The sequence below is a fragment of the Mycteria americana genome, chromosome 1 (assembly GCF_035582795.1).
Source record: "Mycteria americana isolate JAX WOST 10 ecotype Jacksonville Zoo and Gardens chromosome 1, USCA_MyAme_1.0, whole genome shotgun sequence".
Lineage (NCBI taxonomy): Eukaryota > Metazoa > Chordata > Aves > Ciconiiformes > Ciconiidae > Mycteria > Mycteria americana.
The window spans coordinates 150,735,103-150,762,610 of NC_134365.1; the positions used below are offsets into that span (position 1 = coordinate 150,735,103).

The 27,508-nt window shown below is 44.4% G+C and overlaps 1 protein-coding gene across 10 annotated transcripts in view; it reads left to right on the plus strand.

Moving 5' to 3' along the window:
* Positions 1-27,508, plus strand: part of NPAS2 (neuronal PAS domain protein 2) — a 106,582-nt gene that overhangs the window by 56,858 nt on the left and 22,216 nt on the right. For 8 of the 10 annotated variants that reach the window (XM_075524273.1, XM_075524263.1, XM_075524250.1 and 5 more), the window contains 7 exons: positions 1,306-1,454; positions 4,623-4,714; positions 8,007-8,096; positions 13,829-13,949; positions 14,963-15,076; positions 24,668-24,786; positions 27,170-27,252. In XM_075524273.1, the coding sequence (XP_075380388.1) occupies positions 1,306-1,454; positions 4,623-4,714; positions 8,007-8,096; positions 13,829-13,949; positions 14,963-15,076; positions 24,668-24,786; positions 27,170-27,252 (768 nt within the window). The remainder of the gene's footprint in view (positions 1-1,305; positions 1,455-4,622; positions 4,715-8,006; positions 8,097-13,828; positions 13,950-14,962; positions 15,077-24,667; positions 24,787-27,169; positions 27,253-27,508) is intronic. The other 2 variants (XM_075524257.1, XM_075524283.1) reach the window with 2 other exon arrangements.

Sequence of the window (27,508 nt, forward strand, 5' to 3'; positions counted from 1 at the left end):
TGTCTACATGTAACCAGATTTTTAGATCTTTACATAATTAACAAGGCAAATCTTGTCTGCTTGAGGACCTTTCAGAAGAGCAGACAAACCTTCTGGGTTATATTTATTTCTATTTTCACATGGCTACAGAAGTCTGGGTGATAACCTCCAAGTAGAATGATTGCCCTATTCATGGGAACGATTCAGAAAACACTCGCCCATGTATAGGTTGACATATAATTTAAAAAAAATAAAGTGCACATGCTGAAAAGGTTATCAACAGCCTTAATGACAGTATTGTGATGGTGCCAGAACACCCCAAATGAAATCAGGTCCTTTCTTCCTAGGAGCTCTTCAAACATAGCAGCAGAAACAGGCTTTCTCTGAGGAATCTTCAAGCTAAACAGACAAGACTGGTGGAGAAAGCTACAGAATCCCCATTTTACACCTAAAGAGTCGGGGCACCGTGACCTTAAGTGATTTGCCCAGTGGCACACAGATATTAGGGACAAGCAAGTGACCCCTGCTAGCACTTCTGAGCCCCCAGGTCTGGGAACACACCCGGGCCTCAGACCCGGTCCATGCTGGGATGAGATGTGCTGATGCCCTCCCTCCTGCTTGCCCTTGTCACCTTGGAAGGGAGACTGAACTAAGTGGCATATGAACCAGATGGGAGCTGCAGCAACCTCTGCTCAGGTCCCTGATCTTAATGACTGGAAGACAACAGCCTGATTCCTCTCTGTAAGCTAGCTCGGAGGTAGCCAGAGGACCTGTGACCAAAGTGGGCAGGTCCCTCTAGGTCGACCCAGCTCCAGTGCAATGGCTGAGCTGCAGGACTGGGGTCCCTCTCTCCTGTTAAGACTGCACAGTTGGGTATGACCTGTAGTTTTACCAGTCCCCACTCTTCTCCTTTATGTACAGTTTTACTGTTGTCACAGTATTTCTATTTCTTCTTGCTCTGAGTGCCTCCTCAGAGGCTGCCTGAACTTTCAAGATCCTGTGCACGCCTAGGAGATGGACAGAGCTCCTTCACTTACAGGTGTAATGCCAACCTGATAGACTTGATCAGAGTGTCCAGAGGCAGCACAGAAGGGCAAGCAGAGCCTCCATCTCCCCACTGGACTCTAAAGGGGGCCCAAAGACAAGAGCAGGACGTAGGAGCAGTCGCTTCCTACTTGTCTCTGCAGCCTTGTTGGAGGCCAGTGTCGATCTTCACATACTGAAGCACACAGCAAGCTAATTTTCATGTGCATACACTCCAAAGAGGAGGTACATGATGATTTTTCCTCTTGGTCTGCTCATCCTTTTCTTTTCCCCTGTCTACAGGGCTTCGCGTAACAAGTCTGAGAAGAAGAGGCGGGATCAGTTCAATGTTCTCATCAAAGAGCTCAGCTCCATGCTTCCAGGCAACACTCGCAAAATGGACAAAACTACTGTGCTGGAAAAAGTCATTGGCTTTCTGCAGAAACACAATGGTAAGTTTTACTGCAGTTCTTCATGCACTTGCCAGACAGTTACTGCAATATCCTGTTTCCTTCAGTGATTATCAGAATGGCTCAGAGGGCCTAAAAGTGCCAACATAAGGTATTTTTTTTTCTATCTCATCAAAAGAGATCATTTGCAGGCACTGTGCTGCCCAAATTCATCTCCTTGGCTGCTCTTTAGTTGAGGATGACTCTCAACCTGCCAGAGAAGGGGGCGAATATCAGGAACCAAGGGAAGGTGGGCAGCAGTGCCATGCAGCACATGTGAAGAGGAGGGATGCTTTGAAGAAGCAAGATTTGAGGCCAGAAGGAAGATTCCCTTCCTTGAAATTTGCAGTATTCTGAGCAGAAGAACAAAGCATTCGCCCCAGCTTCTCTGCAGAAAAATGCAGGGAAGCAATCTGTTCAGCCCCCCTGCTCCTCAGTGGACTGCATAGGACTCAATTTTCCACAGTGAGCCGAAAACTCAGACCAGAAAAGGCCCCAATTTTCAAAGCTGGTTTCAGCAAATTGCATCCACAGATAGCTGACATGCTTCACGTGGTTTGCACAAGCACAAGCTACGTCATGTTTCCACAGCATGCAGTTGCAATAGTAAAGTTTGGCCTCAGAAAGCCAGGAGTTTATTTTTTAAAATGCACACAGCCGTGACAGTTAAGTCCCCTAGCCATGTGCCCTCACAGAGGGCAGAGGAGATTTCTGACCCTGCTGATCTAGTCTGGTTGGTCTAGTTTCCAGTCGGTGAAAGGAATGCGCACTGCGGGCTCCCTGACACGTGGATATCCACCAGCCGCAGACAATTGAAACGCTTCTCCCTTATAAATCAGGGCACTGGTTTAAAATGGGGCTCTCTTGCTTTGCCCCTGTGAGGAAGAGGCTTCAGTGGGTGACCGTGGGGAACGTCCGTGGTCCCACAAAGCAGAAAGGGCTCTCGTGAGCTGATGCACCACATCACCAGGCTCGCCTTCGCTCATCCAGCACCTCCTGTCCTCGCTCCCTGGAGAGTTCTGGGTGAACGTGGAAAAGACCATAAAACCTCTTATATGGTTAAAACATAATGGAATCGCAAATGTCAATCTTATTGAGGAAATAATTATAGTGGTTCTGTTGTTAGAGCACAATTTCTCCTTAAATTAATTTTTGCCACAGACAAGATGATTTCATACAGGAGGGCATGACTAGGACATCTCAAAGTTTAATAATTGTATATACCTATTAAAAAATGACAGTAATAACATATCTTTTTTTTTTTTTTAGCTGCCCAAGGCAGAGTAAAGGAGGATGTGAATATGCTCAATTATAAAGCCAAGCAAAGAACAATCACATGAGATTTGAATAAGTGTAGACAAGTGTAGCTGATAGCCCAAATAATTTACTCCAAAAGGCACTTCATTTCTGGAAGAACAACTAGGTAAAAGAAAGCTAACAGTCACAAATCCTTCCACAGCAATTGGGTCAAACTGTGACTGGTTTTTGTGCACTTGCTAAAAAAAAGCAAATGTTATCTATTTTTAAACTAGATTAGTAGTCACACAATATAATACAAAGCATCAGTGTTTAAAAATGCTGATTATCTGCAGCATACTTTGGATCTGGTTTATTCAGTCGTATTTCCCTTTCATTTAGGAGGCTAAACCAAGACTTTAGTTATAACAGAGGAGGAGGAGGTCAATTTTCAGATTTTTTTGCTTCATAAACAGCCTCCTTCTTTCTAATCCAGAGAATCTCCCAAATCTCAAGTAATTCTTCGAACAGTTGCTGTTTCGTGTATATCAGCTTTTCCAAGCTACGGATCTGCTCAAAGTACACTATATTCTGAGAGTGTATAATAAAAATGTGATTGGGGCTGATCTCTCTTTTCCTTACTCTGTTTTTGAAATCTCTGTATAAGACCATAGGGGCTGTGGAGAGCCACCGTGCTATCAGTGACAGCCCCCAGCAGTGCAGAAAGCAAGTCGAACGAGCTGGTAGAAGCAGACGTCTGCATCTCCACTAATAAAGCCTGAACGGAGGCTTTGATTTCTTTCTAGGTGACAATATGCACAGGCACTGGTATAAATTTACTGTCTTTAATATCATTTAGCCATTTGCATTTCTCTGGCCAGTTTGCCTATGTGCTCCGAATAGGGAGCCTTGGGTATTACATGCTCTGGAAGTGTTAATCAATAGGATTAATTAGCAGGCGGCACCGAAAGGAGAAGACAGGCTGTGCTCAGCATCCCCTCACTACTAGTGCTGAATGAGGGAGCACTTTTAGAAAAGCAGAGCGAGCAGTGAACAAAACCAGCACAAGTCTCTCTAGATTATTAGATGACCCCTATAACACTGTCTGACAAATTTATTAATGCATTACTAGGGTAGAGCTAACATGGGTGTCTGTTTTTTGAAGGAAACAGCTCACCACGGTGCCTCCAGCCACCCCTGGTAACAGTGACAAAGCTGTGACTTGTTACCCCAGTGCGTCGCACCCCTCCATGGAAAGCTGTCGGGGAGCAAGCGTCCTCAGGCTGCTGCTGGGCCAGGACTGGCCAACAGTGCGGCAAAACCCCCCTGGTGTCTCATGGGCTGACAGTGCAGGAGACCCTCCCCTCCAGACAGGATTTGGGATGAGACGCCAGTGCTCCAGTGCAAGGCTGGTGCCAACACTCATGTTTCACTTGCATTTAGGAGAACAGAGCAACAGCCCTGCTGTTTGGGGTCACGGCCCTTTGGGGCTCCTCTGAAGGAGATTTCTTGCTGCTCCCTATTTGGCACAGAAGCTGTAGGCTGAACCCTAGCTCTCTGGCATCCTAATTTTGAAGCTGTAAATTGGAAATATCAATTTGACACGTACTAAACCTTGCCTTGATTTTAATTTAATGCAAAGTGGTTTTATCTTTTGATCAATACTTAAGTAAGGCTGATGGAAGCCAATGGCTATGTGAATACAGGCTCCCACTGAAGTCAGTTCAGGCTGAGCTGAGTAAAAAATGAGGAAAACATTTCAGGATCGGGCCCAGTTTAGGTAGTCGTTATTGTCTCTGTATGCAAAACCCATGCTTGAAAACTGCAATCTTTGAATATAAAGGTGATTTCTAACTTGTCATAGCAACTCATATAGAGGCTTGCAAGATACAAGTTTTTTTGAATTTAAAAAAATTGAATGTTTTATTTGTCTAGAAGTCTCAGCACAGACGGAGATTTCTGAAATTCAGCAGGACTGGAAGCCTTCATTTCTCAGCAACGAAGAATTCACCCAGCTGATGTTGGAGGTGAACATGCATATATACCTTTCCTAATTTTGTCTAGCAATCGTGGAAATGCCCATGCATCTAGAATAAAATGTCATCTGCAGTTCCAAAAGAGGAGGTTTCAGGTACTGCTGTATTTGACTGTCAAGCAGAGCTGTCACTGGGGCAAGGGATTAGAGTCCCCACATGTTGCTTTTCACTCCCGACGGTGCCGTTGCACCATGCTGCCGCAGCCTGCAAAGCTGGGCAGGGACTCGCAAGAGATGCAATCCAAGGGAGAGAATCAAATCACACGTTACATTTTATTTTTACAAAGAGAGGTGAGGAAAAGGGCACGCGGCAGTTTTTCTCCTGTTCTTGGAAGGTGTTATAATTACTTAATATTTATGCAAGACTAGCACCTAAAAAGCAACAGTCGTGTCCCTCTAGTGCTAGGTGCTGCACAAGCAGATAAAACCTGACAGCTCCTCTTGGTTTGATACAGTTAATACTTCCACTCTAATGATTTTCAAGGCCCTTATCAAACACTCTTTATTCTAACAGGAGCAGGGTTATTTTGCAATAATAGTTTTTAAATTACCTTTAAATTATACCATAGGTGCTTTTAATGCTAGCTGGGATTTGAAGGGAGGTGACTCAATGGCATTTATGTAGGTTCAAGATGAAATGCAAATGATCTGCTAAAATGTATTTTTTTCTCAGTAACAGCTAGCACCTTCTTTAGCAAGGATCTTCTCCCGTACTAAACACATGGAGGTTGCATGGCCCTGCGGTGTCCTTTGAGAACAAGCTTTTCCTCCTCCCACAAATGACATGAACATGGGGCATGATCCAGGCTCCAGCCGTGGGCAGGGAGGGATGCAGGGAGCAGCCTGACCCACCAAGGGGTGGCATGAAGCTGCGGCATGCTGCTGGCCCCACGGGCTGGCGGTCCCTCAGCCATTCAGTTCTTTGTGATGAGACTCCCCTCGTTCAGTGCGAAGAGGTGCTTTGCTCACGATGCATCGACAACCCCCGATTCCCATCTCAGTGCACAGGAACTTAACATACATAAGTCCTTCACTCTGCACTGAAATATTTCCCTTGGAGAGCAATAAATTGGCAGTTGTCTTGACTGGCTGGGCCTTTGTTGAGTCTACTTGTATGCCACACAATTTTAGATTAAAACAATTGCTTTTAGTTTCCCAGCTTATAAATCACCTTCTTGCTACTGTGATTTTCCATGCCCTTCAAGATAACATTGGGTATTGGGATGTCCTGTTGAGCCAGCTGTTCATCATTCTCTTCTTTTTTGCCTTTCTACTAATCTTATTTTATTAACATTTGGACAAGACTGCTTGAAGTTTTCCCCGTCTTGTTATTAAAAGATGGGAAGGGTTTTTTCAAGCACTGATTCAAAAGAATCAGAGCATAATTGACTTCGGTAATACATCAGCTTTCCTGAAAATGGCCTTTTCTTACCCCATTGAAAAGGCTGTAATCAAATTACATAGGAGTGGGTATCACTCTGTCCATCTAGGTTCTGTTTGTCCATCTAGGACTGTTGCAGTAGTGAAATCTTTGAAGAGGGATATGCTCTCTTCATGTTGGAAGGACCAGTTGCAAGTAAATAAAAATAGAATTATGTATGCATACATTAACTTGATTTTGCCACAAAATTCTGATGTGAGTCACTTTGTATAATTTGCATTGGATATGAAATAAAGACTTGATTTAAAAAAAAAAACAACAACCTTCACCATAGTAACATGCACAATCCAGCTGCCTTGTAAAACCACTGCTCTCTTCTTCGGGTTAACAGCTATCACGCTTTTTAGAAAACAGCTTGAATGTACTACGCTAAAGAAAAACATATTCTCTGCACTTAGATTAACAAAATTAAACTAACTATAGCAGCTGGAGGGTTTTCAGAGATGCTAAACACACACTCTTCTACTGGGGTATAAGTTATTGACCTGCTTTTCAAAGGATTGTAGCACCAGCAGATTCCCATTGACTTAAATAGTTGTGGGTGCTCAGCATTCTCTGGAAAAAGGAACATATGTTTGTGTCTTTATTCAAGGCTTTGTGTTTTCTTTTTTTTTTAAAAAAAAACAATTAGCATTTTCCAGTGTTCTCAGAATTCTTTCCCTTATTGAAGTCAGCAGGGGGGAAGGATGTGCTGCGGCTTACAGGATCAACTGCTAGTCTGGCTTGGAGGCATGCCTGGGTTTGCAGTAAGGTTTTGTAACGCCGTGTCACCATGATCAGGCTGTTTGCAGTACACCTGTCTCCTGACCAGGTATTGCCTCTGGAGTATAGTCAAACTCAGCTCTGATTCAGTCATGCTTGCAGTGCCCGTACTGCTCAAACACTGCAGGCGACACTGACTCCAGATCACCAGTGAACTGACAGGAAGGACCCAGACCTGCTCCACTTGAAGGCATTGGGAGCTTCACCAGTGACTCCTCGATTACAATGGGAAGGTTTTAATATAGTCTGTGAGCACCTACTGTTGACTCTTCATTTTTGGAGGGGTTCTGCTCAGAGTAGGTCAAATGTTGCTTTAGATCTGGAAATCTACCTAGATTTAACTTTGAACAAGATTTAGCTCAAAACTTTGCAGCTCAGACTAAAGAAAAAACCAATTTTGAAGGTGAAATTGCTCCTGTGCAGAGGATGGGGATAAGGCTGACATTCCCCTTCAGTCCTAGGAGCGAAGGGGCTTACCGCAAGGTGGGACCAAAGTGAGGAAGAAACTCTGCAGAAGGGTGAATTTCTCTTGGAATAAGTAATCTAATACCATGACCTTTAAAATAAATCACTCAATTAAAACTCAGGCTAAGGATTATTTGATCATTTGCATTCCTTTTACTTACATGAAAGCCCAGTAATATACAACGTTACATTAATACAAACTGAGATTTATGGGGTTTGCAGAGAAGTACCATTTTGAGATAGGACAGCATCCTTTCATCGTCCTTTGATATTTACACAGAGCTCAAATGTTCATTTTAATAACTTCCAAGGGATCCAGTCTTAGTCATTTTGCATTATTAAAATGTGTGATTAATTTAAAAACTGAGACATGAAATGTTCCTGTGAGCCCTTTGTTGCTTCAATAGTAGGTTTTACTAGACTACAAAGAGTGTTGTAAAAGTTAAATCAGACTGTAAAATCAGAGAATTACTGTTCTGCAACTTGAGATAACGTTCCTACAACTTGATAACAATATGGTGCTGAAGTCAAACTGTTTTGATCAACACGCGATGAGACACCCTGTTTACACCCCTTGCTCCTATTAAAGCACTCTCCACTCCTCTGTTTTCCTTAGGCATTAGATGGCTTCATTATAGCAGTAACCACAGGTGGAAGCATCATCTACGTGTCTGACAGCATTACACCTCTTCTAGGGCATTTACCGGTGAGTAATTCTGGCGTTGGCTTTTCTACTACACATCGTAGGATCGGGCCCTGCATTTTTAGAAACAGACGTAAAAGGGTGGTGGTGGGGTGGTGTTTTCCTGAAAATGCAGTGAGGGGGTTTGTCCCTGCGTTATGCTGGCCGCTGCTGTTGATCAGCTCTGCTCTCTCTCCATCTGATTCATAGCCTTCAGGTTTTTGTTGCTATGAGGCACTTCGGCTTGAATGGAAAAAGCTCTGCAGGAATACTCTGGCCAGGGGAGGGACAGGGTGACCTGCCTGATCTTTTCCATCTCTGACTTCTAAGCTAGCAGAGAATAGCACCATTGCCACTGGCAGCCTGATGAGGAGCTTGTTAAGGGCCTTATTCTGCTCCCGGGGAGGTGAAGGACAAAAACCCCATTGAATTCAGAGATAGCCAGGGGCTGCTGCTGAGCTGTCCCCACAGCTCAGCTGTGCTTTCCCAAGGGGAGCGCACCCCGCTCCCGGGAGGTGCTGATGGAGCCGATGCTCGGCGCTCGGGTCTGGCACAGAGGGCACGTTTGATCTGCGGGCTGCTGGCTCTTGCTGTGGGAGACACTCCTGCGTGTGCTGCCCTGGGCTGAAGGAGCAGGGGAGAGGGACTGCTCCGAACCCTGCTCCTGTTGCTAAGGCTGCTCTAGGAGAAACAGCACAATAATTAAGGATTAATCCTCACACTCATTTTAGTAGCTTGGTCTCAAATAAATACATGCCCAGGAGAAAAAAATATCTGCCAAATCGTTATTGTACAACCCCCACCCATGTTCTTAGGAAAATTACAATTCTTTTTCTCTCATTTACTTTTTCACCAAATACATGTTATGTTTTCCACCCAGACAAATATATTTCACACACACTACCTTGCTGTAATATGAACAAAAATTATTTTCTTCTGAGACAAAAGAAACTTGATGAAAGGCGGCAGCTCCTGGTAAATGCAAGAATATTGCTATGCAACAACAGATTGAACTGAATCTATCTATTTCAGTTTTCTTTAATCCTCAACAGTTGAGAAAACCAGTAGTTGACTGTTTTCTGGCATTTGCCTTTACTTCAAAGGCAGAGCAAGCCCTGTCCTGCATGCAGGCTGTTGGGTCTTCATACACTTACTGATTTCCATGGAATTTCTTTGACTTTCATGGTTTGGGGGTTTTATCACTATCCCTTCCAAATATTGATTCTTAGTGGAAATGGTAGGTCTGCTGTGGGAAAGTATTATTCTTCAGGAATACACATTTCAGACCCTGTGCCTAAAACCTTAAGCCCCGGCTGAACGTGGATGGTTTCAGGTTCATAATTCCTGAGATGGACCACCAGAGACTAAACTGTTTCTCCCTCCCAAAGTCATGCCTTGTGTGATAATCTTTGCCCAAAACAAGGACAAGGATGACCATTATTTTTTATTTGCACTGAAGCAGCACACAGCAGCCCAAGCCAGGGACCAACCTGCTGGGGCTGGAGGTAGAGCAGGCGCTTCCCACAGACCTTCTCAGAGCAGATGGAGTGATAATGGTTAACAACTGCCCCACCAGCCCACGCTTGTGGAGTGACTGGGTGCATCCCACAGACCACAACTGAGCAAGCAATAAAGGCTTCTGCCTGCCCGAGGTGGGCAAATCGCTACGGCCATGGGCAGGGCCCCAGCTGAGTGTGCAGTTAGGTGCACACTGTGCATTTTGGTCCCATGCTGCCCTTTCCATATGTCTTTTAAGTTTTCAAACTGATCAGAGTGCTATCTGGAAAATCTATGTGGCTTATTTTGTTTACCTCCAGGATCTATTTGTAAGCTAAATTCAGTCAGTGTTTGAGGGACAAAATACCAATTCTTTCTCCTCTGTGACTGCAGGGAAAAAAATACTCTGCAAATCTTCTGCTTTGAGCATTGAAAGGAAAGCAAAACTGGGCAGAACACAGAGCAGGGCTCTCTGAGGGCCCCTATCAAGAAATCAGATGTATTTTCTTTCATTAAAATCATGGAAGACTCTGGTGCTGAGAACAAATATATCCAATTCTCTTTAATAAAGCCTCCCTAAGTTCCACGGAGCATTTTCAAACACAAACTTCCTCTGTTGTAATTCTAAATAGTCTACTCCTAGGGTCGGTTAATGTAAAGAGCAGTTTAGCTCACATGGTAAGATTGACTACAGTTGAAGTGAACTCCTGGAAATATAGTCACAACTCATGGCGTTTGCCAGTCAGATGGTGTGCTATGACCCCAAGACTATGCAGTCTCTGGAGGAGGGTCCTCCGTGTCCCTTCTTGCCTGCTTTGCTGAGTGAAAGAGTTAAACACAGGTGGCAGCGTGACTATTTCCAACCTACAGGACGAGATGCAACTTTCTCATGGACGTTGCCTGTCCACAGACTCTGGCAGAAGGTGCTGCACCTGCTCATGGACTGGGAGAGTAGTGTCCATCTCACCCAGCTTTAGTCCCATAGCTGAGGGGTCTGTGCTCAGTGCCTGCCCATGCGAGGCTCCTTGAAGGTCAGCAGGGCAACAGCTGTGCAAAGGCAGGAGGTCCCTGGCAGGGCTGAACTTCTCCTGGGGGAGCTCTTTCTCCCCAGGGACTCCCAGGTGAAGCTCAGGCAGCTGCTCTGCTGTGTTGGGTGCTTTACTTAAATGTCAAGGTGGACAAATCCAGCACGTAGCACCTTACAGTGTACAAAAGTTTTGCATGCTGTGTTGCTGTTACAGGGTAGCAATGCGCATCACTGGAGGATATAAAGATTGATATAGGGGCCAAATCCCAGCCCACAAGCAGAGGTACTTGATTTTTTTTTGGTTACTGGGAAAGAAGCTTGTCTTATTTGCAGCCCTCCACATTCCCATTCCTGTAGTGACCTAGTTCCCCTGCTTTTTTTTCCTGCAACAGGAATAACTCATCATATTTCCTCCTCTTCCCCCAAAAAAGCGATGAAAAGGTGAGGAAGGAGCTCCATTTTGGAGTATAGCTGTTTTGTTGAAACTGCACAGATATTTAAGCTATACATCAAATGATTGCAGAACTTGGGGTGAATTTACTGTGTATTGTTTTTAGAACAGACCAGCATCCACGTATGCAAAGCTGTTCTTTCTTTCCCTGCCATAGTTATCAGGGGTAAATACTCAGAAGTTTCTGTTAGCGGGATCCACAGATTCCAAAGTGCAGAGTAGATTCCAAGCTCAGCAGCATAAATATGCATTAACGTAGTTCATCTAACCACTCTACCCACAGTCACTGTAATTTATCTTTTATCCGCTTTGCCTGTTTCATTCAGCAATGCTTTGTGGCTGTGTCTGCCAGTGGAGCAGAACTGCCCGCTGCAGAATAATTAGAATAATTAGACAAAGCTGCAAACCATTCCCCTCCAACCAATACATTTTTGTCTGTGGTGATCAAATTTTCTCCATCTCTCTGGTCACCTTTTTCCCACGGCACCAGATGTCTGCTCTTTGGGTCTGGTGCAGAATTAGCTCTGAATAGCTTGCCTGGCATTTCCTACAGCTCCAGCGAGACTGTGGAATATTTGCTTCCTTCTCTCTGTTTGACCTGTTGATATATTCTTGATTGACATATTGATTCAAGAACATTGTTGGAGTCTTGATATGTACAAGATCCAGAAATTCTGTTCTGTGCACTGCTTTACAGGTGTGCCTAACCTCTGCAGGAGGCAAGAGTTGTGAAACACAGTAAGAAGTAGATACCTTATCATTTTTTTCATACTCATTTAAAAAAAATTGGCATTCCCTTCCAGAAAAGATGCAAACCAAACATTAAATTCTTGGTATCGTACATGATGGCAGCAAAAAATATAAATGCCAGGACTTGCAAATCAATGAATAGCTGGTGCTCAGGGCAGGAGGTTGCTCTGAGGGGTGTGTGGGACAAAAGTCTTGCAACTCCTACCATACACATAGTCACAGGCCTCTGCAGCTATCCCCTTAGGTGGAAATGACACTGCAAAAAGGACAATAGGTTTTGAATCAGAGCTTGGTCACAATATGGAGACAAAAGGTGGTACATCCTCAGGTCACTGAAGAAGTAATAATGTGTTTGAGGAGCGGTGACAGCTCACATCTAGTCCTCCTGCAGCTACTGCTGCGTGGATGGGAGATTAATTAACCCCCATGAGACTTATGTGAAACTGGTGGATAAGTATCATTATCTAACATTTACAGGTAGAAAAGGAATGAGAAGGAAAAATTACTTTTCTGAATTGTACCATAAGCCTTGAACAGAAACTGCACCACTGCAGTTTCCTGTCAGGTGCTCTTTCTTCATATGCCCAAAATTATATGAACAATGTACTATATTTTGTGTAAATATAAATACAATGTTTATATACATATATATATAAAAACTGAATTACACGCAGTATTAGTCGGATGCATATTAATAAAGTATATACTAAAGTCACAAAAATAATTTTCAAGTATTCGTCACAAAAGGAATATTCAAGTAATGAGCACATGTAATACTTACAATTGAATAATCTAAAGTAATATATTATCGCATCTAGATAAGTGTATAAAGCATAGCACTCCGATTTTCAAAGTATACTTGATGCATTTCACTGCTTTAAACAGGAATTCCACACAGAACAGCAGGCATGGGTGGAAAGCAGAGGGAAACCAAAGCGTAATCTTAAGTAAATACATAAATGATGATGATTAATAACTTGCGAGTCTCATACAGGGCTAACACATTTTCAACACAACTATACAGTCTGATAGCAGCTGCTCTGACGACACATGAAGCTGTGTCAGTGTGCCAGCTCAGCCCAAGGTAGTCTCAAGTGGAATGGATGTAAGTCAATGCCATTAAGGGTCGCTTTATCTCAGGACTTCCTCTCAGATACGCTCTTCTAGCGTTAGGTTAGTCACCATGCTGAACACAGTGAGACCTTCCTCTTGGCAGCCCTGTGACAGACTCTTCTCCACCCTGGCCTTTTGCACGAATCCATCTCCTCTTTCCATTCCCAAATCTCAGTACCTAGATTTCAGATGGATTTCAGGTTCGTGCCAGCTGACCGTGGGGCTGCAGACACCCAGGCATTCAGCCCATGGCTGGCCAGAGGTCTTGTGATGGTGGCACCATGAAGTCCCCCTCCCTGGGGACTAACTACTGCTGCTGCAAAGCAATGTCCAAAGTGGGGAGTCCCCTTCTCCCTGCTCCCACTTGCCAGGATGCAGGAAGCAGGGAGCAACGGCTGCCACCCTGAGGTCACTTCCCAGGAGCTGAGGGGGGTCCCTTCAGGGAGGGGCTGGATCTGGGACTGACCCGGCTCTTGGGTCCGGTGGCTCAGGGTGACTCGCAGCCCCTGTCGGGTGCTCCCGCTAGCTGGGGTTTGCCAAGGAGAGAGCAAGCTGCAATGACCCACAACAGCCCCGTGCACGGAGCTGGCGAGCAGTATGGGGAGCCAGGCATCCATTTTCCACCTCACTCCCAGGTCCCGTCATTTAATTGTATGGACATACCCAATGCATCTGACGGTCTCTGAGAAATGTTAGAGGAGCATCTCTGAGTGCTGAGAATTAAGCTGAGAGCCAGCCCATGGAGAAGCGGCCACTCGGTTTGCCCAGCAGTTTCCCCCTGGTTTAGGCTTTGTCAGGAAATCAGTGGGAAAACTCCTGTCGACTGCCACAGGCTTCGTATCTGCATTGCTGCGCATCTCTGTGAGCATTGCTCGTTGTGATATTCCTATTTTTCTCAAAGGTTCTTTTTCTTTGCAGTGTGATGTCTTGGATCAGAATTTGTTAAATTTCCTCCCAGAACAAGAACATTCAGAAATTTATAAGATGTTATCTTCTTGTATGCTTATGACAGATTCTGCCTCATCGGATTACCTAAAAAGTAAGTTTTATTTTATCTTTCCCAGTAAACGAAAAAGCATGGGCAGGATAAAAATTTTCTCTCATAAAGAGTTTTTTATGTGATGTGCAATATAAAACTTAGGTTCATAGCCTTTTAAAAAGATCTTGCCACCTGGAATGACCTTTTGGTACTATTTTTAAATGAAACTCATTGCTTTTATTTTACTAGGCTAAGACTACTTGCAGTTATGTTAATTATTAAATATCGTATCTTTTGAGACAGCTAAGGAAAATAGGTTAGCCGATGGAAACTGAGAGTTCGCCGAGACAAATCACATCTTAATTGATATTTCAGCCTGTTCAAGTAAGATGCTGTTCAGAGATATGTTAATGTCGCACACCTTTGGTTTGCATTAGAGTTGAAAAGTATCTGTAAAATCATTGCAATTCTTTTTCAAATTGAATTTTGTTTTTCGTAAAAACCCTTTTACTTGCCTCACCCTTATTCACTCTAGGAGGTAAGGCATAGGAAACCAGGAAACACATGATATAAGATATACAGCTGCTTAATTTACTGTATATACAAAACCTGCAGCTGATAGCTAATATGCCAAAGTTAATTTAATAGATATTTTGAGGTAATTAGGCATAGTTTTCCAACACAACATGTAGAACAGCTGTGAGTCATGGCCAGCCTAAACAGGAGAAAAAAGCTATAAATGAAGGATCTAATTCTCTCGTTGGCTACACCGATGCTATGGCAGTGTCACTCCTGCGATGAAGGTGGTGTAAGAGAAGGGCGAGTTAGACTCAAAGGCTGCCCCGAGCTGCAGGCACACCTGTGCACAGCGCTGAACAACCTGCATCCCTGCAAGGCGCTTCCTTGCAGAGGCTCTGATCCTGCAAGGTATAGCACATCGGTGTGTAGGACTCTGAGTGGTAACAAGCTGCTCTCGTGCTGCCAGTTGCAAGATTGGGGTTGGAAGACACCGTTGGTTGTGTTTAGCTTAAATAGTATGTTTATTTCTTCTTCTTCTTCTTTTAACAATCCAGCTGACAATGAACTAGAGTTTTATTGTCATCTTCTGAGAGGAAGTTTGAACCCAAAGGAATTTCCAACATATGAATACATAAAATTTGTAGGAAATTTTCGGTCTTACAGCAATGGTAAGCTCTAATTGTTGTATAAATGTTACTTTAGCTGTGTAAAATAAAATATAAGTATTGCTCCATTGAACAAGACAGGCTTTTAACTGAAAGGGCTATTTTTAACATTATGGGGTAAATTTTGTTTCACATGGATCTTGCAGCTGATTTGCAAAAGCTGGACAAATACCTATGAAGAGTGAAATTGGGTTAGTTGCTTATGTTACTGCCCTTCACTTGTTAGCAGTGATCCTGGACTCTGGGTAAGTTTGCAAATAATGACAGGTTCAGAGAAGGGCTTGTTTGTGCTCACTAATACTGTGTGCTAAGACTGTACCTATTCGTTGAATAATAAGCTTGCTACCTTATCTGCTGGTTTACATTAAACACAAATTCTGTGCCAGACAATCTTCCAAATCTGCCTTCTCACTGTTCTCCAGAAAATTTTGGGGAAGGCGGCAGGGCCAGGTACTTGAGTGCCTGCACCCACCGCCCCACGCTGCGGTGAGGGGTCCCTTGCTGCTGGCATCGGAGTGGCTGAGGACGCTTCCACCCACCTCCCTCTCCAGCTGCCATTTTACATTCCTCTCCAGCACTGCAGAACTCAATACTGTCCAAAAAAAAAGGAAAGAAATACAGTCAGCATAGTCACTAATGCACCACAGTCAGTCTACGGAAACCATCTTTCAAGGGATGAAGAGCAGACTTCCACCTCTCCCGTTCCCTAACAAACAGATTGCTGCACGGCCATTAGTGTCAGAAATGAAATACTCTTTTATTACTTTCCCGTCTCCTGCCTGCCCAAGTTTGTTTTAGTTACTTGCCTGATTGAACTCCAGAGTGGCATTTCCAAAGTTGCTGGTATTGTTCCAAATAGGTCATCCTCAGCAAAAAATTCCCCACCGTGCTTTCCAAAAACCGCATGCCACACTGCGAAAAAAAAGTCCCTGTCCCCGTTTAATTTTCTGCTCTTGCTCCACATGACTAGAATAGAAACCTACGTGCAGGATGGAGATATGTATTTCTTGTTTGGTGCCATCTGATTCGAGGCTTTATTTGTATTAAAAATGTAACTGCCTGTATGCTTTCTAGTTTGAATGAAGCGAAATGCGGCTGCCTGACAGACGCGCACACCAAGCTGTTCTGTTTTCTAGAGCAAAAACCGGATTTCAGGTGCTGACTCATAACGATACATTTCTACCAGGGGAATTTCTGATCCATTTTCTTCAAGGATTTTCAGCCTTTTATTTTGGCGTGACCTTAATATTGCCCTCTTACCCGTTAGGATTTCATATCCCAGCATTTGTATCAGTGGCTATTTCTCAGAAGAAAGATAAAACTTGCATTACAGATATCTTCCCTAGCTTAATGCATATAAACTAAATGGGAACATATTGATTTCAGAAGACACCAAATCATTTTCCAAAGATCCCAGCTTATAGCTTTCAAATAGGACACATACTTTCTGCTTCAATATTTTTATTTTTTTTTCTTTGTGCCACCTTCTTCTAAATCTTCCACTTTATTTTGTCTCTTTCAATTTCTTCCCTGCTGCAGTCTGACCCTCCAGTGGATAGGGAGGGGACAGCCCTTGCCCCCGCTCTGTGAGATGGTGCCTCCTGGCCCCCTTCCCCTCTCCCCATAGCAGGACAGCAGCTTGCCCATCTTGACTAGTTTCCCTGCTTCACTGCAGAGCCTGGTGGAAATACTGGCTTCACCAGTGCAAGATGCAAGCATCCCCAGCACTGCTCCCCTTGGCTGGGGATCGCCCCCATGGCCCCCCCTGTCTGCCCGCCCCCCACCAGCCTGGCTCCTAATCCAGCCACAAAACCACCTCCCAGCAAAGGTGGAAGCAAGTGCACTGGACTTGCGCTGTAGCAGCTGCAAACTCTTTGCTTGGGAGCTGATAACCTTGCAGCCAAGGACAGAGCAAGCAGCCGGAGGAGGGTACAAACCTCCGAAGCGGCTATCGTTAGCTCCACCGGGCTTCTTGCGTCAGCCGGCTGCACCCTGAGCAAGGCATGGGTGACATCAGTTCAAGCAAGCACCGTATGAACACAGCTTTCCAGCCCCGGGGCTGGGGGCAAGCAGCTGTGCTTTGGCACAGGGAATTGCAGCACGGACACCTTTGAGCATCTGATGGGCGCAGTGGTGGGCTGGGTTCCCGCCTCTGCTTGGCCCCCCACACCCCAGGGTGCCCCGTCACCGTTCCCCCAGCCCATGCACCCCAGGGCTCTCACCTGCCAGACCGGCCTGTAATTGCTCTCTTTTTCCTCCCATTAAATAAATACCTGTTGTCCCGCCAGCCCCCTTCCAGGTGTGAGGCCAAGTGGGCGAGAAAGACAGTGGTGGGAAGGGTGGCAGAGAGGAGACGTATCACTCACAAGGCAGCGCTCATCCTACGTGCGTAGGATCAGCTGGCCCCAAATCCTGCTTTTCGGAGGTGTTTGTGGAGGAAGGAGGCTAAGCTAAAGATAAGAAAAGAGTTAGCTGAGCATACTGTGGGGGGAGAAAGACAGAAATTGCAAATTAAGCTTAATTAGCAGGAGACGTTCCTTATGAATGCATTCAAGAATGCTTTTCCCTGTAGCTTTTCACAGCAGTAGAAGTGTGAGCATGTTTTTACACATGGGAGACTGATACAGGATGTTCTTCTCTAAATACAAATCTCTGCCGTTCCTTTTTAGCTGCCCAACGCCAAAGCCTACCTTTGTTCCCAACGGTTTGCTGAGCATACTCTGAGTCCACCCTGCCTGCACATTCCTGCCGCACGGATGCCAGAGCCCCTGTGTCTGGGGAGGATTTTTTATCCCTGGGCAGGCTGTATCCCATCAGGATCCCATCAGGATACTTAACTACTCCATTCTCATTCATGTAGGGTCATGGCAGTGACAGTCCTAACGAATCTTTCACCTTTCCCTCTCACTTAACCTTGCTCGTTGCTTATATAATGGTGGTGCTTGGGGGAAGGGGGTCATGTGTGCTGGGGTCCCAGTGACCTTACCCCCCTCCCTCCTCCCTCGTACCTTCTCCGTTAATTGCATTGTGACTTACGGCTGAGAGCATCATATATGGATGGGTTTGAATGGATTAATTTGAAGGACTGAGGAATAGAAAGCCAGTTAGGGGCTTAGCTGCTCTCCCTAACTTTAGTGGGAGCTCTGGGGCTTTAAAGGCTGTTGTACTATAACACTGAGATGCCAAAGGGCATTTTTTTTCTGCTAAAGCAGAACAAATACCTGATATCTACTAAGGTGACTTGTCACCAGGATTGCTGTCAGGAAGCCAGATCACCCACAACCTACCTCGAACCCATGCTACTCCCCCAGAGAAGCAGTCACTGGCACCTTTCCCCATCCCAGAAGGGGCAGGGAGATGCATGTGCAACCCCCACAAATGGCCCAGGAAAGTTCACATAGCTCACGGCATGTGTTCAGTCTTTCAGAAGATCACTGTCCCTAGAGCTCCTGGGCTCAGCTATAGCTGGAGGCTAGAGGAGCTGCACAGCCCAGTGCCAGGGTTAGCAGGAGGGCCCATGCTTGGGCTGGTCCTGGGGATGGTGTGCAGGAGACCATACTCTGTAACCTCTGCTGCCAGGACATTTCTGCAGCTGTGTCTACACCAGGGATGTGACACGAGCCGCCTGCACATGAGCAAACCGCCCTCAAATTAGCTGTGCCCAAGCGAGAGTGGCCGACCGGCGAAACAGCAATGCGAGCTGTGCGGAGTGACTGCATGAGTCACTCGCTGTGCTAAATCAAATACAAGAGATTTGATTCTCCATTTGGGAGGATTATATAATCATCATTAATTAAGCTTCAATGAGAAAAGCAGGACTCTAACCTGACGTAAAGACTCAGTAGTCCCTTGAGAAGAGGGGAGGTGGCCCATGGGCCACTCAGAAAAGCAAAGTGGAGTTCCCTCTTTGCTTCTATGAAAAATGCCTACTTGCTCTCAGAGCAAAAGGGTTTTTTTAATTTGCAAATAGGAACTCTTTCCAATATTTTATATATTTCAGGTTCTGGCCCTGTAGTCCAGATTTTAAGAAGAGAGATGAATATATGCAAACATCTGAGGGAGCCGAATGCCATCACTGTACCTGTTGACCAGTAGTACCTGATAAGTGGCAGAGTCACATCAGCATCACCACTGAATAATGCAGTGGCTCCCACCCAGTTTTGCCTGAGGGCTGAGAGGGGAGGCAAGTAATAAAGACAACCCTCCAAAAAATCCAAGGAAATGCTTAGCTCCCAGTATAAAATGTCAAATTAAGTGAGAATAAATTATTTTACAAAGCTGCTTAACAGCTCACTCCTCTGATAAGAAAAGATAAGGCGAGCTGGATTTATCCCTCCTGTGAAAAGTGTTTGTACGTTTGTAAACAGAAAAAGATCCCTCATAATTATATAACCAAATATTGGCTTTGGTATCCTATTTCTGAGGTGACATACTTGCTTAAAAACGCCTGAAAGGGACAAAGCCAGACTCCCGCCTCTCAAAGTGTTCACCAATATAAAAAATGACCACCAGCATCTTTAAAGTGGCAGATCCATCCTTTCATCCAAAATGCCTCAAGTTTTCCTCTTAAAGGAGGAGATAACCGTTATGTGAAAGGAGTTCCTGATCAAGTAATATAATTAAATATTATAGTGGAATTTTAAATTGTGCATTTTTGTTCCCAGTTACATGGAAACTCAGGAAGTATCTGTTTACTGGATGCTAATAATAGCAGATACTCTCCTGTAAGCTGATATATCTCTTAGAGATAAGAATAACCATCAAGAAAATGATTACGCTGGGGAGAAAAAAAAATATTTTCACTCCCAGAACAATTAATTCAATCTGAATTCCTTTTTAAAAGAAATAAACAGATTTATACAGAAGATACATCAATCTTGAGCCTCCATAAGCATATGCAGAAACATCTGATAACAAGAATAACTCAAACTGAAATGAATATTTTGATCAGAACCGACAGCCGCATATTATTATTTACTATTAACAATATTGTAGAAGCTGCAGCTAGCAATCTGCAGCGCTTATGCCGGGCTCTCTGTGGGCACTTAAGAGAAAAGGCACCATTCCTGTCCTAAAGAATTTACTTGGGATTCATATCAACAGAGGATGGCGAGAGGAGAAACAGGAGGAGGAAAGAGGAGAGAGGAGATCAAAGTAGACAAGTGATGTACGGACACCGTCACTGTTACTCATCTGAAGCTACTGAGTGCAGTGTGGCTTGCCACTAGCACTTTAGATTTCTTCATTATATATATTAATTGCCGAATATTCTGTTTATCTGTGGTCTGAATTTATTTATATGAAACAATCTTGATTTTATTCTGGTCTGTTTGGCTTGTATTTTTTGAAATCACTGTTCAGTTTGTTTGACAGTCACTAAGACTGGTTCTTTAAACATTAACATCTACTGACAAAATAGGAAGGAGGGATTTCTTCTTTCAAATGGCATAAATGAGAGGTTTGCTGTTATAGGAAGAATATGTTTTAAACATCCTAAGTTCAAACAAGATGACCGAGCAACTGACTGCTGTACTATCATTACCGAATAATGTGGCATCTGGGTTTTTTTACACGTTTTCATTCATTTCATATGGCGTGATTTGTATCCCTAAGGATAAAAATCTTTTTGTCTATGGTAGTTAAGGGCTTGGTTCCTTATATATATTTATATATACATGTATATATATACACACGTCCAGCTCTGGAGCCCTCGGCACAGGAAAGACATGGAGCTGTTGGAGCGGGTCCAGAGGAGGGCCACAAAGATGATCCGAGGGCTGGAGCACCTCTCCTACGAGGACAGGCTGAGAGAGTTGGGGTTGTTCAGCCTGGAGAAGAGAAGGCTCCAGGGAGACCTTACTGCAGCCTTCCAGTACTTGAAGAGGGCTTATAAGAAAGATGGGGACAGACTTTTAGCAGGGCCTGTTGCGATAGGACAAGGGGGTAATGGTTTTAAACTAAAAGAGGGTAGATTTACAGTAGATATAAGGAAGAAATTTTTTACGATGAGGGTGGTGAAACACTGGAACAGGTTGCCCAGAGAGGTGGTAGATGCCCCATGCCTGGAAACATTCAAGGCCAGGCTGGATGGGACTTTGAGCAACCTGATCTAGTTGAAGATATCCCTGCTCATTGCAGGGGGTTTGGACTAGGTGATCTTTAAAGGTCCCTTCCAACCCAAACTATTCTATTCTACTTATTTTTAACACCTTGTCCTTAGTGTCCTGGTCTTTTAAAAAAACCAAACAACCAAACAACAACAACAACAAAAACTGTCCATAGGCAAATCAATTTCTTTCTATCTTCTTATATGATATTGGCAGGTAATTTAATACTTCTTCTACAAAAGAATTTTGTGGTAGCTCTAGGAGCAGCAGGTCAGATAGGTAACCACAGAAACTATTAAAATTCATGCTAAGGAGCATCAGCTAACTGATATATGAGACAACTGTTTCACCTTTCTGATTATGTATTTAGCTGTCATACAACCTTCTAATTCCCTACACAGGGTATTTTGCCTAGATCATTTAATTGTGAAACACACATGCCCTCATCTACCTGAGCCCACCTGTTTATAGCCAGCTTAACATTTTCATCAGGCGCCTTCTGACAAAAGCACTCCAAGACCTGTATTTGAATTATAAATGTTAATATCATCATAGCCTCAGACTTCATCCTATATTTTCCATTCCACTCTTTTTCTGTGGTGCTCTCAGAAAGTTCGCTACTGAACTTTGCTACTTCAAGATGTTGTGTGGTTTTTTTAAAGAGACTTGGAGAATTATAAAGTATGGTTTTGCAGAAGGCGTGCTTAAAAGATTATACCAGGATTTATTTTTTTTTTAATTCAGGTAGTGATCTCTTTTTTTAACTACACTTTAAAATTTATCAACAAAAAAAGTTGAAATTTGCTGACCAGCTGCAAGAGCAGAGCAAAACAGGCCATGCAGATAGAGCTGTGAAAAGAACAGATACTAACAAAATAAGTCAGGCAGCAAAGTAATTCAGAAACAAATGTGGGATTTTTTTCTTTCAGTTATTGCAGTTGTTATTTTCAGATCAAGATGTGCATTTCAAGGTGGCGGCTACCTGCCTGCATCATCCAGGCTTTTAGTGCTTTGGGCTTTGTGAAGGGCAGCTGAGTATGGCGATGGCACAATAGCTGCTCAAAGACTGGATGACTCTCAGCCAGGCCAGCTCTGTCTCATCTCCTTGGACTTATTCATTCACTGCCGCTAGGTTCAACATTCTCAAATGTTGTGATGAAATCCCAAATTTACTACGTAGCTGTCCTAAACGAAAATTATTACCCTTTTAGTATTGCATTTACCTCTTGGAAATATAATCCTATTTTGTAAATGCCACATTCAGGGATGTATTCTGCTCTCTTCTGGGAATCTCTCAGGCTCATGGCTGTTTACATCAAACAGCTGACATAAAAAAGCCATCCACTCTCTTTGGTGCAACTCGGTCTCCACTCGGTCTCCACTTTCTTCTGCAACTGGTGTCATTTGCAAGCCCATGGGTTCACTAACTAGGTTAACTTATCATACCTGCACTTCGGAGGCCAAATGTGCTTATCTTATTTTTGTATCTTAACACCCAGCCTGCAAACATTTGCTACTCAACTTGGCTATTACAGAGAGAAACGGGCCCATTGACGTCAAATGTGGCAACATATTACGTTACAAGCTTGGAACTAAGTTTTTACAATGCCCTTAATGTGGGTTTATAGCAAAACCATTAATTTTTAAACAGGACTGACTACAGAAATCGACAGACTTGCACAAAATAATCACATCAGAGAAGAACCAGTAACTCTTTACTCAGGCTTCTCCTGTTTCCTGTAGCTCCTAACTCTTTCTTCTTTTTTTCCACCTCTTGTATTAATAATCCCACAGAAGCCCTCATATATGCACATAACCCCAGGAGCAGAACGGGAATACATATTCCTGGGAAGTCCCCAGAGCAAGTGTGCCTTGCTGGTGAAAGGAGGAGAGTTTTGCCCATATCTTTTATCTTAATATCCATCCAGCCATGCCCTCCAGACTCAACTGCAAGAGAGGGCTGTAATCTCTGTGGATGTTCACATCTGCATTGCCTTCTCAGATAAGGAATCTTTCTTCCCCTTTTTGGCGCAATATATACTGTGCACACAGTGGCCTAAACCAGTTAATCACAGGTGTGAATTCTCCTGAGAGTACTTATTTTTCTGTCTCATATCCTGTTATCCTTGTTATCAGCTATGTATCATCATTCTAAGGCTTTGAACAGGTTGAACTGGGTTCCAAAAGCACTTGTGATAAGTTGAGACTTCTTCCATCTCTACAATTTATGCTAGTGAACTAAAGCCCAGTGCAGAAGCACACCAGAATAAAAATTGCTAGCTATCTCCTCCCCAGATAAGTACAAAACTCTTCATTTTCACAGGAATGGACATGGTTATCCTTGCTTTGTCCTGTGCAGAAGAGACAAATTGTAGGAAACTTCTTAAAGTTGGATATAGGGGCCTAATAGTAAGGAAGATAGTTTCATATTAGCATTAATCCCTATTAGCATTAGATTAACTCATATTGGGGCGCTCTGGCTGCTAGATGGGACGTTCTCTGCCCCCATGGGAGATAGTCGGCCGGGCAGGGCAAGAGCCCATGGGGCCAGCCCACTGCAGCTCAGCACACTGTTTTCTTTCGCTGCTGTGGGAGTGGGATTACCATCTCTAAACAGCTCAAATTTGGATGAAGAATTTGCGTTATGTCATTCTAACATGGGACTGTGGGCTGGCTGAAGGCAACACGTTCTTTTGGCAACACATCTCTGTGGCAGGAGGTGCTAGTGAGCCCTCAAAGCAACACAAGAGCCATGCAATCACGATAAAAGACACAGATAAAAAACCATACACAAAATCTGTAGCCACATCGCATCCAATTTTTCCTTCTGCCCAGTGTTTCAGAATACAGCAGGCCATCTGCAGACTCACCAGAAATGCCCAGCTCTGGAAGCCAGTGCCGTACACGGGGTCCTCTTTGCTCTTCTTTAAAACATAGAGAACTTGAGCACAATGGGGATGGTTCTCCTTAGATGAAGAAGGGGAAGGCGCAGTTCAGCAGCTGAGAATCACAAGCAGCCTCTTGCTAGCTCGATGAAGCCTAGCTGGCTGTGGGCCCCAGTGTTTTGCCACTGATGACTTGACGAACTCTCTTCAGCTACCTCCCTTGCCAATGCTTTTTTTCACTGCCTTGTGGAAGTCAGCGTGCTAGGCATGCTGCAACATATATTTTTTTCTTGTGAGTGGTGAAAAAGAGCAATGGGATGCGTGGAGTTTCTTTCCAGAAAGCTGGTTTATGCTCTGTAATAAGGTTTGGCCTTATTTTTATCAGGATTAACCTATAAGATTCATACTTGAAGTTAAGCTCTAATGTCTTTCTGTCTAACATGACTGACTTGGATTTAAATATATGCATATCAGCTTTAAAAGCTTTTAGAGCACTTCTCTGAATAAAATTAGTATTAGTACGCTTCAAGTGTGCAAAATATTCAGGGACAGCAAATCTTGTATGAGGCATGACTCTGGGTCCTGGTTTTTTCCCTACCTAGTGCCTAACTCCACTTGCAATGGCTTTGATGAGGCTGTCCCAAGGGCTTACAGAACATCCCCGGGAAAGCAGGTCTGCTTCGTTGCGACTGTTCGTTTGGCAACGCCTCAGTTTTTAAAGGTAAGTGTGTACCCTGGATCCCATTCATTTCAGAACTTCTCAAAACACTTTCAGATGGGGTGACATGCAAAGTTCTTAATTTTGCTAATTGAATGGATTACAGATATCACATTTCATGCACAAAAATCCAGTGAAGAGGATTATCAGTGTGAGCCAGGATCTGCAGAAGCGGTGTCACTTCTGCCCCCCTTGCACGGGAAATGGCAACCCTCATTGCATTAAGAATAGCAAAGTCACTTTGAAATTGGGTTCTTCGTTGCTGCTTTCTGTTCCTGTGACAGAACAGTGTACAGATGGCCACCAACAATTTCATTTGTGCCCCTCAGTGTCTTCAGGTGACTGCTGCTAGTTTTCCTCCTCCCAAATCCTGGTAGTAAGATAGTTGCTTCTGGAAATAAAGATAGACCACCCAATCTTGTGCCTGGCACTGTCATTCCCTAATTAACAAATGTGAGCTACTGCATCAAGCATCCTGTCCTCAGACGTTAAGAGATTAAAAAGTATAATTGAGACCTAGCTGGTATGAAATCACTGCTCCCTTGGCTTGGCTCCATTACTGCTCTTGGACCTGCAGGGCACTCTCAACTGATTCATGGCCCCAGCAGGCAAGTAGAGTCCTTTCTGGGTAAGTAAGTGAGGACACTTCCCATAAATCTTAACCACAGTAATCATATTAGCAGTAGAGGCTGGAGTTAAGGTTTTCCAGGAACTCTGAAAGCAAATTCCCTTGTCTTTGGGTAGCTAACATCTCAAAATAAACAGGGAATTAAATGGGCTGCACATGGCAATGAGCTGCCCAGTGCTAGAGGGGAGAAGGTGTTAGCTACCAGGAAACCCTGAGCACTGATCTCTTCAGTTCACCTGGGTGACTCATTTAACTCCCGGTCTTGACTTTCTTCTCTAAAATGAAGGCAAAAATATTTATCTGACTGGCTAAGCAAGGCAGAATCAGCATTTTGGTTGCACACAGCAATGTTTGCATGTTGCACCTTGAATTTTAGGGTATGTTCTTGGCATCAGCATGAATTTTGGTGTAAACTGGAGGAGGGGAGAGAGGAATTAAGGTATGCATGAAGCCTTTTGCCACTTTACAGTCAGCAACTTTTATCAGCTTTGAGAGTATTGATATGTATCAAAGAAATGCTTGATGGCAGCGCACCTCAGCTTTTCCTCTGGTCCCAAGAGGGTTTAAAACATTGGTGGCCTGAAAGACTTCTCTCCCTGAGAATGACAGCAGAGAGAGAAGTGGCAGAGGAGACGATGAATGGGTGTCACTTGCACAGAGCGATGTGGCACCACGGAGCAGGGGGACAGCAGCACTGGGGGACAGCGGTCAGGCTGTCCTTACCAGTGACTCCTGCAGGAGAGACATGGGAGACACGGTAACCCTGGATGCCACCAAATCCTGAGTGCTGATGCTGGCAAGTCCCATCCAGAGGTCTCCAGGTTGACAGCTCGTGGAGCTGGAGTTGCCAACCCGCCATTGGGAGAGGAGAGGTTGGCAGAGGGGAGCTGCGAGCAGGCTGGGAGCCGGCTGTGGGGCACGCAGCCAGCCCCAGCCCACGCACAGGTGTGCACCACGGTGCCATCCTTCCTCCCCTTCCCACCTCCACCCAACAACTAATCACCACCACCAACGTCCTGATCTCCATCCCTCTGGGCCAAGGATGTCCTGCCTCCCAGACAGCCCTGTGCCCTGCCTCCTGTAATTCACTTATTAATTGTCGTTCTCACAAGAACTAAGGGCTGCTGTGAGTCTTAAGGGCCAGCTTCTTCCCACGTGGCACTCGGGTGCCGAGGGTGCCACCGCGGGAGTGAAATGCAAGGCAAAACCGACGCCTGATGGGCCCCGCACCGCCTGCCTGCCTGAAAAGGCATTTCTCCCTCCGCAGCGCTTAGTGCCCCCAGATATTGAGTGGAAAGGCGAGTGTCCCCCTTTCTCAAAGACAGCTCGGAGGGCAGACGTCCGAAAGGGCCGGGCAAGGGCGGTGGGTATCTTTAGTAACACAGAGAGCAAGGAAAGACGTGGCAAACCCAGGTGGGACCAAGCACAGGCTGGATGCTGGGAAAGGGCATTGCTTCTCAGGGCTGTGGGCAGCACAGCTCTCACACCCCGGGCACTGCTTCAAAGCCGTAAAAACTTTGGCACCCCAAGGAACAGTCATGGCTCTTAAGTCCGTGTGCATCACAAGTTCTTCTCCCCAACTCCAGCAAAAATGTTGGCATTGATAAATACAATCGATCACTCTCTGGAATTGCCAGAAAACGTGCGAATCCTCTGTTTTCTCCTCTTATGCACTGTGTATTTATAGCTAACAAAAGCTAACAAAAACAGAGGAGTGAAGCCGCAACTCTCAGTAAGTTGGTTTTCTTCGCCATACAGGAGATGTGCCTGGTGGAAGAACCTCTAGAGGAATTCACATCAAGACACAGTCTGGAGTGGAAATTTTTATTCCTGGACCATAGGTTGGTGACAAGAAAAGCACTCCTGGTTGTGTTAGGTGCTTGTCTACTGCTATTTTCCTAAGTGCAATTCTCTCAGTGTTACATTTCACATCTAAACAGGAGGGCAACAACTGAAATTCCTACAAAAGGTGATATTTACTATTTTACCCTGCATTTATTTTTATCAGTCTTTTAAAACAAAACTACTCTGATTCTCAGGCTGAATTTGTGATTAGCTTGTTCTTGTTCGCTTTAAAAATATCAATGGACCAAAGTC